The following is a 16,100-nucleotide window of genomic DNA, read 5'->3' as shown; positions in this document are numbered from 1 at the left end:
AGGTCAATAGTTCAAATTCCCTTTAAGCTGCCATTGCCAGCGTGCCCTCTGAAGTCAGGCATGTATGGATTAAGCTAATGGTCCCAGCAGTAGCCTAGAGAGGCCTCTCTTCATTGATGCCCACATAAGCAGCATCAGGAAGAAGGGCAGGGAGAGAAATGGCAGGTTAGGGGTTATCTGGACACATCCATAACAAAGGGACAGCAGAAAGTGCGTGTTGCTGGTGCCTGCTCTTCACAAACAGGGCGTGTGACACGATGAGGCAGCAGGTTTCCAAAAACATCTAGTTGCACTGTGCCCTTCACTGCTCTGGGTTCTTAAATAAATGAGGGTTCAGAAAGGTGATGGGCAAAACCAGGGAGGATGCGTAGTCTGGAACATAGCCTCTGACCCAGGAAATCTTTAAAACGCTGGTCACTTGAGCCTGGGAAGTTAGAAAGGGGAAAGACTATTCTATCTTTTCTATACTCATCTTAATTTTTATGATCCTTTCCCGCAACTGGCTGCTGCTGGTCTCTGCTGTTGAGGACAGGATACTGCATAAGGCAGAGCTTTGGACTGAAGCAATGTGTCAGCTCTTGCATTCTCAAACCTACTGTCACATTGTAGGACAATATTACATCATTGCAGAAGAAAAAGAACAGTGGCCAGTCAGCAGTAACAAGCGTTCACAAAACAGCAGTGCATTAATCCCTCACTTCCCTTTTCTGTTTGTGTTTAGGCCGGTGACAAGCATTATCATCCCAGTTGTGCACGATGCAGCAGGTGCAACCAGATGTTCACGGAAGGAGAAGAAATGTATCTGCAAGGTAAGGATGTCTCCAGGAGCCAGTGGCATCAGAACTGGCAGACCTGGCTCTGCAACTGCTCACACAACTAATGTGGAAACAGCCCTTCAGCAGAGGCCTTCTTAGTTCACTGCCTGGCAGTAGAGGAGCAAGTTCTCTTGTTAAACCCAAACCAGACAGTCAGACTTCTTAATTCTTCTGTCACAGAACTCAGCAATCTATAAATCATCTATATATTGTACCAGCAAAGAGGACTGGAACCATTCTGGCTTCTGTGCAGTGATCTATTACTTTTTCACTTGAGTGTGCTTTATTAAGTGGCTGAAACATTGACTTCACAGTTGCTCCACACCTTCACTGCCCCAAATTGCCTTTCCAAAAGGTGTATAGCAAAATGAAACCTACAACTCGTGCTTGGCACAGAGTTGAGGATTTTACAAAATACTTACTTTTAACTTCCCAAGGCCAAAGCCACTTTCTGAAAGAAAACATTTTGCTCAGGTCCATCCTCAAAATGGCTTGGGATCCTCTTGTCTTGTTGGCTTTTAACAGCTCCAGAGATCTCCTAGGGCATTTCTAAAACTATCCCAGTTTGTATGAAATGCTGCCCCAAAGCACAGTGATAGCCTTGGTGATGGGGAAGTTTTAATAGGAAAGAAACTCAGCTACAGAGGAACCAAGAGATTTTTTTACCAGGGCAGTGTAGGAAGTCTGCAACTGAATTAGAGAATTGAGCCTAAACCTTCTGAATCCCAATTTATTGGCCTTATAGCACAAACTCCCTTTTTCCTGAGAGCTAATTTGAGAGACCTCCTAGTCGAATGCACAGGGCTGCTTCTCTCCCGACCTTTGCAGACTCTGTAGGGTCCTGGCTCGGAGACTGCTGCTTTTTTATGGTGAAGGCTCTTGTTGTGGTCTGAGCATTTCCCGCTGCCAAGTGCACAGTTTCTCCTTCCTCAGCTTAGACTGAAAGCCAAACATCCCAGACCTCGATCCAGAGTCCGTGTTCTCTACAGTCTCCTCAGGAGGATGATTATATCATGTGCTGCTGGGACGTGAAGTCATTCCTGCTGGTCTTCACTTCCATACTGAGCCAAGCAAGGGCACGTTGGAACAACCTCTCCAGGGCCCCTGACCTTTCCTTTCCAACAGTCTCTGAGGGAAGGGTTTCCTCTAGCTGCCCTTGAGCACATATTAGCCAGTAGGAGATCTGGGCTTTTGTTTCTCTGAGGACAGAAGGAAAAGGAGAAGCTCCCTCCTGCAGACAGGCAAAGCTCAGGCGAGGCTTTGTGGTAGTTGGAAGGAGGTTTGGATTTGCCACAGCAGCAGTCACTGTTAAAAATTAGCATCAGCTTCAGTCAATTTCAGTTTAGCTAAACCTGCCAGCAGTGACCACAGTTTGAACTTTCCCAAAAGATAACTGAAATGGGATAGAAATACTCCCGGAGAATAGTTGAAGTACCCATGGCCCAATTTGTCCTCCCTTGGCCAGCAGAGCCTTTCAGCTCCAGCAGCTGGTTCTCACCTGGTTCTACATGACTTTCATGCTGCTCAAGGTGTTTGAATTGTGCTAACTGCTTTGACAGTCCCACACAAAGGCTGCCCTAGGTGGGTTAAGGGTTTGGATTTTTGTGTTTTACCCGTGTTTTTCATGAGCTGGGATGGACACACAACACCATCTTAGGCAGGGAAGAGGTACTCTTTAATACCTAACCTTTTAGGACCAGAGGTCAGGTCATCCATCCATTTTAATCTGATTTTTTTTTTTAAACTCCCCCAGGTTCCACTGTCTGGCATCCCGACTGTAAGCAATCCACTAAGACCGAAGAGAAGCTCCGGGTAAGCTGGATTTGTGGCAAAAATGCACCAGGAGTTTTTGCACATGCAGTAAACAGACACTTTTTTGAAGAGAATAATTTGCCATACTTTTCATTGCATATCTGTGACCATTCTGGCAGAATGAAACATAGCACCACTTCAGAGATATTATTGCTTTTCAGGCTCATCATTTTCACATATCTTTCAGTGCACTGCTCTAAGGGCTCCAAGTCCATCTCTTGACATTTGGTTTCCAGTGTATAGCATTATGTCATCTGGATAAATAGTGTTCTCAGTGACTGGCTTATCACTTTGTTATCTTGTTTTAACTTTACTGTATGAGAGACCAAATTGCTTTCAGGAGGATTGCAAGGACATTGCATCACCTAAGGAGCAGACAGACTGTTTATACCAGTGCTTAGTAGCTAGAAGATAGATGACCATTACTGGTGTCAGGCTTGTATGAGCTGGTGGTTCTTCAAAAAGCCGGTGGTTTGGCCTCTTTGCTCTGCTGGATTTCCTTTCCTTTCCCTGTAGAACAGAACAAAACAACCCCCCTTTTATCACTAAAGCTGCTTCAGAAGTTTGCAGCAAGCTCTGTGCTCTCTCAGGAACTGCACTGTGATACAAACTAATCAACGCTCTAGCTAGTCAGGATCTGCAGTTCACAAAAACCGTGGCTGCCTAAGAGCCTTCTCCCACTGAATTATTTTGGTGGAGGATTTTGAAGCCAAAACAGGCATAAAATAAAGCAATCCTAAATATGTAATTTCAGTATACATTGTTTTTGTTTTGCTTTTGTTGTTTTTTTCTCCCCCATCTGTCTAGCAGTTGGTGATTCAGCAGTGAGCAATATGGAGCGTATGTATCATAATGCACAATTTACTTTCTAGCAAGTAGCAATTAGTAACTTGTTGAGAAAGAGGTTGAACTCTGGGCTGGGGAACTGCTTTCCTTTTCACTCTTTGTCCCTCTTGTGTTTCATAACAGCATTCCTCATCTGAATTCTTTTATCCAAAGAGTCTGGTTCTGCGCAGGCCACGCTCTGCAGAGGTTTGCTGTTGTGTTTTCATAATACTCTTAATATAAGTGTTCTCTCCTGAGCAGATTTTACTCGTTGTTATTGTCACCTGCTGCTCTTGCTACCACTTTTACCACTAAGCTTTCCTGCCATCACGCGCCACTGTGGGCACCAGCGCTGTGTTTTGCATCGTGCAGTGCAGTGTTTGTCAACTCTCACATTTTAATTCTATTTAATCAAATGCTGATTTTGTTGTTGTTGTTGTTACTTACGTGAGCCTTTGGTTCCTGCAGTATTGCTATGTAATACTGCACTATAGGTGCAAGTGTGAAGCAAATGAAAAAGCACCTGCATTTGAAAGAATGGTTAAAATGAAGTATTTTTTCATGAACAATTGTTGGTGTTTTTTTCAGGAAAAAAATGCCAATTAAATATCAGAGTTTTGGTGTGGTTTCTCTATTTTTTAAAGTATTAAATAGCCATAAATCAATGTGTAGTTGAGGAAATATTTGCAGAATTTTGGATTTGAACATGTTCTGTGCACTGTCCAAAACCCTGGGCACATCCGTTTGAAAGCAAGAAGGTTGGTTCTCCTTCTCCCCTCCTTTCCAGACTGCCTTTCTATTTACACCCTCAGGTTTGCTTTGTGCCCCACTCCACCACCTCCCTCCGTTTCTGCCCCTTCACAGCAGCACTGCTTGGTGATTATTATTTGCTGTGTAGGGGCACGTATGGCTGCAGTTCATGTGGGCATATCTGAGGCAGCTTTCACTTGATAATATATAAATATATATAAATACACTGAGATGGCCTTCAGTGCAGGCTAACCGTGGGCACACAGGCTGGGAGCCTCCAAGCCACTGGATTTCCATTATGCCAACTCCTGCTGCCTTCACATCTCTGCTTGCAGCGCAGGCACGACCGTATCACCAGGTGAGGGCAGGATATTGGTGTTAGATGCAGGGTAGGATTTCATGGTCGAAGCCAGCACTGTGTTTCAGTGTAAGTTAATGCATCTCCTGTTCCCTTTGTCCTATGTGGTATTTTGCTCAAAATTAACTTTGGAAGTTGCAATGTGTTGGTCGCTCCTAGGTGTCGGTGTCTCTCTTAGCTACAGAACTATGTCTAAAGCGACTACAGATACAAAGATGCATTATCAGTGTTTCTAAGGAGGGAAATGCCTGCTGTCCTAGGCTTTAAGGGAATCAGATATTGGAGGCAGTGAATAGCAATTGTAGGGCCTTTTCACTAAGCTGTTATGCCAGCTTAATGACTCCTCAAGTGCTGCACAAATGCTCCTTCAGGTTAGGGTGTCAGAGTTGTGAGTTTTCAGTGCTGAAGTGCAGGAGCATGTTTTGAGAAAATAGTGCTATTTGAAAGTTTTAGAGCAAGGAAGCTAAGAGTAATTGAATTGTGAGAATTTTACCATTGAATACAGTAGGTTTTGGACTTCCAAGTTCATTTTTCTGCCTTCCGTTTGACTTACTCTTGGGTGAAGAATAACTACATTTGTATAAGGAGTCTTGTAAAAAACCTTGTGCTTCCAGCAACTGCCCCTTACTGACTGTGCTGCAAATTGATTCACCTTGCCTTTGTGTCTAGAAAAGGAAGAAAAATATGTTGTGACCTATTGGCGTATCCGCATGAATTTGAACTGTCATTGCTAATTTTGCCTTGATACGTACATCTAAATCATGGATTTTTTTTAAAGGAGTAGAAATAAAGAGAGGCTATGGGCATTTGATGGAAACACACTTGTGAGGAGAAAAGTACAGTTACTAAAGTAACAAGTACCATGAATGCTGTAGATGCTTTTAAGCATTAAGATCAAGATGCTTTATAGGTCCTGAAGGTGCTACCGAAAAATATCGAAATCTGCAAGACTCCTGAAATCCCTGCAAATCCTGTCTCTAAATGCACATGATTCCAAGCTCTAAGCTACTTCTCTCCCTTGTAAAATTTGGCAGTTGTTTAGGCAGGTAGTGAGAGTAGCATGTGCTCTACTGTGGAAGCCAAAGCCCTTGCTGTTGCAAAACTGCTTCTGCCAAGTAGAATAAATTACAGAAGAAAACACACATTTTTCTAGTAGCTTATTTATAAATACAATGCACTTAAAGTAACCATGAAGGCTTAGAAGATCTGTTTGAACTGTAATGTTGCTTGTTTTTAAGTGAAAACATATTCGTTTTTCTGCAGCTCTTATCACCACCTTGCATAATGAACTCTATCAAAAAACTAAGGCAGGTACTGTAAACAGCGTTGGTGATGCCTTTATTAAACACCAGTGCATCCAACTGGCCAGATGTTCTCGGGACCGCTTTGGATCTGGTTGCCTGTCCTTGTAAGCTTTTATAGAGCATGATTCTGAACATCTGTACTTCAGGCAGCTGTAGCCACCACATTGCGGCAGCGTCTCAGTGATGTGGATGGCTCTAGTGAGGGATTTTGGGCTTTGTTTATCTTTCAAAGAAGCTCCTTTTTTTTTCAGATGTGCCTTGCATGATGCAATGACAAGCTGAGGTAAATCCAGATGAACATCCTACGCCTTGCAGCCTAATGCTAGAATAGCAGTCGATGTGGGGTCGATGCATGGGTGATACCATAGCTGGGCATTGAGATTCACAGTGACCCCAACAGGATGGCCATCGGGAGCATGAGCCTTGGTGTTATTTTCTCCAGGCTGCAAATGAAGTTGCTGGAGGACTTTTGCATTGAAGACAAATGCATGAAATGAAGAACAAAATAATAAGACATCTGCGATTAAGTGGAAAATACTGAGAAATCTTGTAGATATTTTAGTTACTTTCTGATCTGATTCTTTCTTTTGCCTCCTTTAATGGCATGCATGAATTTCTATTGGTTGAATTTCTATTGATTCTTCATGTACATTCATAGACTTGTATCTAATAGACATCCCATATTACTGTTACATCCATTTGGCTGGAAGAGGAAAGAAAGAAGAGATGACTCTTGTGCTCTGAGACAATGTGGAGAAAGACCATGCAAGGCATGTGCATGTGTGCATACTCACATAATGCCTAATAGATATTTCCTTTAGGTTTCTGGGAGCAAAGGGGTGTAATGAAAGGCTCTGGTCAAACCCTTCAACAACAAGCATAGTCATAAAAAGGATATTCCAGTTGTGTATGAGAAATCTGTACAAGATGTAAGAAAGCTTCATTTGCCCAGTGCTTGAGAGTAGAACAAGTTGACAGGGAAGCTACAGGAAATACTACTAAATACATCCATACATAGGAAAGGAGATTTCCTCTTAATTTCTTTACACATCTGCTTTGAATATCATGTATAAGAGATGCTCATGCATGCTCCTTGAGGATATTCATTTCTCTTTTCCAGGTTCACCTGTGTTCTGGTTTTAGCTCTCCCCTAGTGTGCAGTATACACCCCATTTCAATTTCATCCAGCAGAGAACTTGACCTCCAGCATGTCTTTTGTCACCTGTTTAGGATATAAAATCACAACAGTGGTACGTGGGGTTAAGGGTTCTTGACTGATAATGGAAATGTAATGTGCAGTGTAATGAAAGCCATGCCCAGCCACAAACCTTCAGGAGCTATTACAGGCCTCTTAAGATACCGCAGAATCATGAACCAGTTACGGGAATGGAAAGTCTGCCAGAGGAGCAGTTTATTTCAGAGCGTAGTCAATGTGGGTTTGATGAGGCAAACAACACAAATGTCATTGTGTTGAGCGAGTGTCTTTAGGGGAAGGTGCAAAACTCAAGGAATCCAGACCATATGGGCGATGTTCTGTGGCTGAGTGGGAAACAGCTGACCATCTGTGATGGAAACAGCCCGTGCAATTCTAAAGAGAAACAGGCCACGGGAGGCAGGAAGGGTGAGAGTACAGGGAACAGTCCCTTTTTTCATGCTTTGTCTTCCGAGGGTAAAACTAAGCAAGACCTAGGGTTGGGAGCAAATGGAGGAGCTACGGAACTCCAGCTCTGCATGGATTAGGCTTCTCAGGACATGAAGGACATCTGTTTAGGCAGTGGGTAGCAGAATGTAGAGCTTTGCCATAGTCTGAAGGTAAAATTAATGCACAGAAGAATTTCAGAAAATAGAAAACTGGATTTAAGAAGGGTCATATGTGATGTACGGCCACATTAATGGGAGGGTTATGAGAGTCTTCAAGTGGGAGGAAGAGCACATTGAAGCAACAGGGAAGAGGTGCTGTGACTTGTCTGTCCATCTGACAATTCCCATTGAATCCCATGCAAGGGTTCCTGTGCTACAGGATTAAGAGCACACAGCAGAATATGGTTATCTTCTTAGGGTGAAAGTCTTTATTGAATGAATTCACTGATGTGGTTAGCACAGGTGAATTTTCCTTTGCTGAACAAATTCTTATCAATGAAACTAAGGCATGAGGTTAAGAATTGGAATAAGAGCTGAGAATATCTCATTTTCTGAAGCTCTTATGAAAGGACAGGTAGAAAAGCATCTCAGAGGGAGGGCCAGCTCAGGAGATGCAATTGCTGCTAAAGATTTTCTTCTTCCTGGAGAGAAAATTAGACAGAGAAAACTCTTGAAGAATGTCTGCCAAAAGCTGAAGGCAGCAGAGCCACCCCTAACAGTACCTCAACTACCTAATCTCGTTCCTGATGTTGTAATGAAAACAACTGAAAACAAATCTTTCCCATAGCAACTGCAACATGTTACATATGGCTTCACCCAACATAGCGGTGGTGTAAAACAGCAGAATAAAAGGGTTTTCTCAACAACAGCCAGATTCTCTCTTTGCTTTTAATGTTTCCCTAAAATAAGCTTTTTTATTTTTTTTTCTTTCTTTTTTCTTCGACTACATAACTACATTATGGAAGGAGCTCAAGGGCAGCTGGGGCAGCTGAGAAATTCCTGTGCTCCCTTTTGGGACGTAGGATTTTGCTGCTACAAAGAGAAAGCTCAAGAATCTTGTAAAAGTCCAGCTGTGAGGTATTCTCAGATCTGCTCTGGAGAGGATTTGTGGCTCTGTCATTCCACGGCCACATCTGCACCCTGTTTGATCTGAATCTTCCCTTGTTTCGTGGGACTTGTTCAAAGGCCTCTATTCCCTTGACCCTCCCGGAGTGCGGTGGTTTTCCTTTTCCACAAAGGGAGTGAGGGAAAACTTTGTGTGTAAACCACAAGTAGTCTTCAGCATTTTTATAAGGATAGCTTTCTTGGCTCTGAAATAAAACGCAGAAAAATGCTGGAGACTGTTGAAGGATCCTTCCAGGGAATATAAACTGAGAGATGAGAAAGGCCCAGTAACCTTGCTGTGTGTGCTCGAGGTATTGCCAAAGCAGAATCTGTGAGCCGAGCTGTAAAGCTTTGCTTCTCTTCTGTGTGCTCCTGAAGGTCCCTTAGTTCAAGATGGCAAAGGGCAAGGCAATCTCTTTACCAAGATAATGATCCTTTCCACTTGGGTTTATTCTGCCCTTTTGGTTGGCTTGGATTCACTGCTCTAGTTCTTCACTATGCTTTCCATTTGTTGGGCAAAAACTCTTACAAGCAGCCATAGGTATACAGGTGACTGCATTTCATTTCTTAGGTATTAATATAACATTTTTCTGGATGAGATGGACAAGTTGACTGTGAGGTAAAAGGATGCCCTCGTGGCCAAAAAGGCCAATGGGATCCTGTGGTGCATTAAGAAGAGCGTCTCCGAGCAGGTCAAGGGAGGTGATCGTTCCCCTCTACACAGCCCTGGTGAGGCCACATCTAGAGGTCTGGAGACTGTGTCCAGTTCTGGACTCCCACAAGAGGGATGTGGAGCTGCTGGAGAGAGTCCAGCGCAGGGCTACAAAGATGATCAGGGGCCTGGAACATCTGCCCTTGGAGCAAAGGCTGGGAGAGCTGGGCCTCTTCAGCCTGAAGGAAAGAAGGCTGAGGGGGATCTGCTCAGTGTGTATAAATACCTCAAGGGACCAGCCTCTTTTCAGTGGTGACCACTGACAGAACTAGAGGGAGGAGCCACAAACTGAGGCACCAAAAGTTCCACAGGAACTTAAGGAAAAAATTCTTGACAGTGAGGGTGACAGAGGCTGCCCGGAGAGGTTATGGGGTCTCCTCTGGAGGTCTTCAAAACCTGCTTGGATGCCACCCTGTGCCCCATGCTCTAGGTGTCTCTGCACATGCAGGAGGGTTGAACTAGATGTTCCTAAGAGGCTTCTTCCAACCTTAATAATTCTATGATTCTATAATTCCACTTGTGATGTGTTGGAAAATCTGGTAAATGTGTAAGGGCTGTCACTCTGTAAGAGCCTGAGAGTTCTCATGAATTTCAGGTTGCAGGACAGTGTCATTAAACAGCAAGACTCCGGAGAAGTGAGGAGAATCATGAAATTTCAACCAACATTGTAGCTTTGGCCTTGCATCTAAATTGTGCTACAGACATAGGGAACAGTTCAAAGTCCAGGATTTGTGACCAGTGGGGCTGAACTCAGTTCTCCATTTATGGAGATCCAGTCACTAAGATTGAATATCTGGAAGGCGATAATGTGTGTACTGTGCTCCTCTCAACAGTTTTGCCTGGACTGCCACTGATACCTCTAGCTGTTTATGAACTAACATTTTGATAAAATCACCAGCAGGAGTATCTGAGCTGTAGTTTGTACAATTCCCTGCAGTGTATCTGGCAGGTGTTGTTTTGTTCGTTATCGTTGTCAGTCTTTTACACTGTATGCTATAATAAAATCTCCTTTACCTCTCACAACACTCCTTCCCCTGCAAAAAAGCCTATCTGCTTGACAAGATTGTGGCATTTGCTGGAACACATGTGTTTGTATTGATTTTTTTCCTGAATATTATTATTTCTAATGATATATTTCTAATTATTAATTATTATTTATTTCGAATTATTGTTTATAATTATGTATTAAGGTGCCTTCATTTAACATCCAGGTAACCCAATGGTAATGGCTTCAAGTATCTCTGAGAAATTACCCTGTTTGTTTTTCAGCCTACAAGAACATCATCAGAAAGTATTTATTCCAGACCAGGTTCCAGTATACCTGGCTCACCAGGCCATACTATCTATGTAAGTACTCCTTCAGAAGAATAAGGTGCTGATACTTTGGTTGTAGGCATGAAATACTGAAGTAAATCACTTTGACACTTAACACTAATTCCTCCATTCCAGTGGTTAAATTGACAAAATTCTTGTTATTTTAACAGATGAGTATGTATCACTGCAACGTTTTGAGAACAGCATAGGCCACATTCTCTTTAGAAAGACTTGATCACTGTTGATGATATGAAGAGATATAGAAGACAGGAGGACAGGTCATTTCAGTGTGCATAGAATTTGAAGTTATGTGGCAAAATATTTACCCTTCAATATGCAGCCTTTGAAAGGTCTGCTGCCCGCAACATCCACATTGAAGGATGTCTTGGCTAGGATTGGAAAGGGTTTTGGTGGTCTGAAGAGTTCATTGAATTGAAGGAAAAGGATAGTGAGGATTTTTCTGTTAATAATATAATGCTGCTTGAAAGAAGGCACTGTTTTTATACCACTTTATTTGTAGCTATTTGAGATTTAAAGGATTGTAAGATTCCTCCAGTAACCCAACTTCCTATTTCAGTATTTTAGATGATCTCTTTGACTTCTTAGCTTTTTTATTAATGCCCATGAGTTCTTCAAAATTAGAGATTAGAATACTTTAGTATAAGGTTGGCCCAAAATTTTTAAAGGAGTAATGTTTTTCTGTTTATCATGCATCTTCAGGAATGTCATGTTGTAACAGTTTGTGCCTTCTTTTTTTTTCTTGATAGAGAAGTCTTGAGTGAATAATAGAACTCCTCAAATTTGATTTCTTTTTAATGCAGTTACCTACCCTTTCAAAAACTCACATCCCATTCTTTTCCTTGAAAGTCCATATAACCTGAGTCCTCATATAAATCACATTCAGAGATAACCTGCACAAAATCCAAAGCAGAAGCAGAGGATAACAGCCAAGGAAGGAAATCACAGGCAAGCAAGTTAGTGAGAGAAAGAGAACCCGTTATGAGGGGATCAAGAACAAGGTATGTTGGGAAGAGGAGATAGTACAGGGCCAACTTCCACCACTGTTATATATCTGGTAGGAGAGTTGGAAAGGAATTTGTGTATTTTAATGATCAGAGACATGATGTATTGCAGGTAAGAATGTATAAATTTTTTTAAGCAAATGTTCTTTTAAATGAAAGGAAAGGTTAATTATTTAAAACAAATGTAGCACCACTTTTCATCTGATGGGTGCAGCACTGGAGCCAGTTTCGTACTTAAAGCTTCCAGATCCAAATTAGTCAAGACTTTGCAGTTTTAGTGTGAAAAATAGGTAATGTTAGACCTATACTATATAACAAGCAACATATGCTTTAGCCAAAGAATGGATATAGGTTGGGTGGTGAGGATGATATAATGATTTTAGTTGGGAGTCTGACACCTCTTCCTGACAATTAATCCTGTTGGCCTTTTGTTTCCTTTTGTTCAGTTGTACATCCTCTCGTGTGTGAAGTTACAGGTTGGCTTTCTGTCTGTAGACTTCTGCATGGAATCCTTTGTAATCTCTGTGATCTGCAAACTAAGGTGATGTTATCACATATTTTGCAGATGGGCAAACAAAAGCAGAGAGGTGAAAAAACTTGCCTGAGGCCACAAAATGAGTAATTTGAAGAGCTGAGATTTCCAGCTTAGTACAGGGGATTGTTAATATTTGTTAGATCTATACAGACGATGTTTTTTCTTTCCTGAACCCAGAAGACACTGCTTTTGAAGAGGAGGTCTGCTGGAGGACAGCAAGCAACAGTTACTTTGCGTATTAACAAAAAGTGCCCAAAAAGGTTTAACCTAACAACAGGGTGACAGCAAATACACTAAAAACATAAGTTGTATAAAATAGAAACTACTACTATTTTTGTGTAAGTTAATTTGTCTTCTGTCTTTGACCTTTAGGCAAAAGTAGACAATGAGATCCTTGATTACAAGGATTTAGCAGCCATTCCCAAAGTCAAGGCCATTTATGACATTGAACGTCCAGACCTAATTACTTATGAGCCATTCTACACTTCCGCCTACGAGGACAGACAGGAGAGACAGAGTCTTGGAGAGGTAATGAAATGACAAGCAAGCCATTCTGCTATAAGCTTTATTCAAAGCCTGCTATGCTTCTATTCTCTTTTGAAATAGTTTCTAATTGATAGTGCTGTTGCTGCCGCTGTTCAAGGTGCTTTTTGTCTATTTGATGGAGGCTTGAAGGGAAAAATCATGGTGATGCCTTAGGTGCAAAGCTGCAGAACTGAAGAACTACATTTTTTTTTCCATCAGCCACTAGCAGAGGAGTGGGGGTACAGGCTGTTGGTGTGTCCTCCTAACTCACATCAATATTCTGGTCTTCGGGTACAGCCACATCCAGATCATGAGGCAAAAGCCAGTCTAGTGCTGTGCCCGATGTTGGCATGTTGCTTATAGCACTGCTACACGCAGCCCAGCGTGAGGAATGTCATGAAGTTCTGTGACAAGAAAAGCACTAATAGCAGCTGGATGGGCTCACTCACAAATATCAGGCAGGAAAGTATTTCCAGAGCAGCTTGTCAGGCATAGTGGCTAAAATATGTAATAGGTCTGTGTGGACTGGAAAGGCTGGTTGGTTGCAGTGTGGAAATAATTGCCTCCCATTTTAGACTGCTGCCATCTTTAATCCTGCAACAATATCATGTGATACGTTTTCTTAAATATATATTTAAAATACGTATTTAAGATGCCTTTCAGGATGTAGGGCTTCTCTAGTTTTCTCAAATAGTCTATATTTGCAATGGACTTCTAGTATGGTTCTAGTATGGTTCCAGTTCCAAATTCAGGTCAGCAGCCAATCCAGCTGACATCTGGTTGGAAACTACTGTGAGATGCACTGGCGATCTCTAACCAGCTCTAACAGCTCTAAGCCATTTCACAGAACCACCTACAGATGTAATTCTGCAGCTGGTCACAGAAGAGGAACTAATCCCGCTCAGAGAAAAATTGTTAATCCTAAAGTCAACTGCCTTCTAACAAAGCAGTATATTGGAATGCCTACAGCATTGCAGGAGGGGAGCAAGATCTTTGAATTTTTCCTACTCCATAGTTTCCCCAGTGTTATGTTTGGTTGTGATAGAGCTACATGGAACAAAAGGGCTCTCACCTTCAGTTCAGGAGATCTGAGTTGTCCACAAAATACTACCAATGATTTCTGTGTCCTTGGGCAAGTCACTTCACCTCTTTGTACCTGTCTCTCCTCCTGTCCCTTGCCCTAATGAACACAAGCCCTTCTGGAGCAGACCCATCTTGTAGTTTGTATTTGTACTGTGGTAAACCCAGTGACCCCTGGATCTTAGTACAGATTGCATCAGTCACCATCGTCTCTAAAAACCAAAGGAGATTGTATATTTAAGCATGCCATGGAATCGCAGACCTTGAGGAATGAGCCAAGTTTACAGCCTTTTGGGTGGATTAATGGTTTGCGGTTATAGTTGCAGCCATGTATGCTTCAGAGAGTTAATTGTGTAATAACTGCCTGTTTTATTTTTTAAAATGTTATCTAAACAGTGATAGGTTAGGTTACATACAGATCCATCCAGGAGTATTAAATATCACTTTTTAAAGTTGTGGAGTGCAATTTATACAGACTTTTTTCTGGGGGCTAAGGTGGTCCCTAGCAAAGGCAGCTCCCAAGGACTTCAGAATTCATGCTTTATTTTGCTGAAGCAAGCAAAGGAAGAATTTGGGCTAGGCTTTCACCGTAGATTTAATTCATGTTTGGGACAAAGGCCCAAGGGACCAGACGAGTGGAGCACAAATACAGGTTGATATACTCTGAAGTTGATCACAGTTGGTGTGTCCTGTCTGAAGCTACTTTACTTCAAGATCACGTCACACTTTCTTCAATCCTGTCTCAGCAAGTGTTGGGAAACTGTTTGTCCTTCTGGGACCCTGAGAGTTTTGTGATAAGGTTTGGGAAGACTAAACCTTTGAGTGATTTGATCTTCATTCCCTTTGCCAAATGTGTGCGTGCGGTGGCCTTAAGCAAAAAAGGAACCTGAGCTCTAACTTGTCCCCCAGAAATGTGCAAGAGCTGCCAAAATTTACCTGGTGAGGACATGCCCGGATTGCAGGGACACTTCAGCCGTGGAAGGTGAGAAGGGACAGCAATGGGCATTTTTCCTTATTGCAGTGAAAAAGGAAACCGCTTGGGGAGCTCCTTGCCGACAGCCTCTCATGTTCAAATAAATCCGCGCTGTTTTTCTGGAAGTCTGTGCTGAAAAAGGTTCTCAAGCAGCACCATCTAGCGGGAGCTGATGCGCTCGAGGCCGTGGAGATGCCCCAGCAGACACGGGCAAAGTGAAGCTCATGGGGGAGTCCCCGCTTGCTCTCGGGTTGTTTCAGAAGTTCTGCTTTCTTGAGATCCCCCAATAAACTTTCTCCGATGGAGGCAGACAATTATTGCACTGATAAACTTTTCAACAACTGCCATCTAGGTGACAGGACAGCAGGTCCTTTACTTCTGGCCTGCCAGAAACCAGACCAGCGCAGGAATCGGATCTTTTTTTCAGCTCTGACTTTTGTGTTATCTGCATCCTGTCTATTGGAAGCACTGAATGTCTTTGACAGCCTCCTGAAAACAAGCTGACGTGAGAGATGCTTCGAAGTAGAGCAAGCACCCGACCTCGTGCCACGTTAAAGGATGTTAAAATGAGATCCGTGGGAAATGCTGGAGCTCCTGTTATGAAGTGACACCTGTAAATATGGCCAAAACAGTGTTTGCCAAAAATTCCCAGAGCGCAGAAGGATCTGTTGGATTTCCATTATCTGAGCGGTCCCTTCAGTTTTAAAAGTAATAGAACATTGAGCCTGTTGCAGTGAGTTTGACTATAAATTTGGTCAAAGGCGGATTTTGTTTTGTTTTCTTTCAATCCAGAGCTATCCCTTTGTGTTTTCACTGGGTCGCTCTCCTGCAAGTGACTTTATCCTTCTCACTTCTCTTGCAAAGTTTGTCTCAAAGTGGCTAGTGTAAAAACTTCTGTGATAGAACAGATTTCAGAAGACCTCACAAGCAGCCAAGAACCCCACTTTCCCTGGCAAGCTCAGAGTTTGAGATGAGGGAGTTCACCTGGGTGTGATAAACAGCACGTCGGCTGTAGCATATGGTTTCCTTTCCCAAAAAAGCACCAAGATGCATCCCCAGTCAGTGGGGAAGAAGAACCCCGTGAAAGGTTAGTCATGGAATCAAGTCACTGTGTGGGATGTCTTTTCAGTCTCAGTCCTGTGACTACAATGCACATCAACTATTTACTTTAGCATAACAGCTAGATAATCACAGCAGGTTATGAAAATTGGTTTATTTATAATATGTAATTAAATATTTAAATTACTTGTAGAAAAATACAGGGAAACCCATCACAAACTGTGCTATTCTGTTGCAAGTTTTAGGTTTTATTTCATTGTTTTTGTAGAGA

The 16,100-nt window shown here is 42.4% G+C and overlaps 1 protein-coding gene across 10 annotated transcripts in view; it reads left to right on the top strand.

The window, feature by feature from the left end:
- ABLIM1 (actin binding LIM protein 1) overlaps positions 1-16,100 on the top strand; it is a 156,659-nt gene that overhangs the window by 114,332 nt on the left and 26,227 nt on the right. For 5 of the 10 annotated variants that reach the window (XM_026050755.1, XM_026050756.1, XM_026050754.1 and 2 more), the window contains 5 exons: positions 722-809; positions 2,569-2,627; positions 5,824-5,871; positions 10,591-10,668; positions 12,565-12,720. In XM_026050755.1, coding sequence (XP_025906540.1) covers positions 722-809; positions 2,569-2,627; positions 5,824-5,871; positions 10,591-10,668; positions 12,565-12,720 — 429 coding nt within the window. The remainder of the gene's footprint in view (positions 1-721; positions 810-2,568; positions 2,628-5,823; positions 5,872-10,590; positions 10,669-12,564; positions 12,721-16,100) is intronic. The other 5 variants (XM_026050760.1, XM_026050761.1, XM_026050762.1 and 2 more) reach the window with 1 other exon arrangement.

The sequence above is a fragment of the Nothoprocta perdicaria genome, unplaced genomic scaffold, assembly GCF_003342845.1.
Source record: "Nothoprocta perdicaria isolate Ctin4 unplaced genomic scaffold, notPer1 scaffold_7, whole genome shotgun sequence".
NCBI classification, from domain to species: Eukaryota; Metazoa; Chordata; class Aves; order Tinamiformes; family Tinamidae; genus Nothoprocta; species Nothoprocta perdicaria.
The sequence above is the reverse complement of the archived record's forward strand: the minus strand, read 5'-3'. Positions and strand labels throughout refer to the sequence as shown.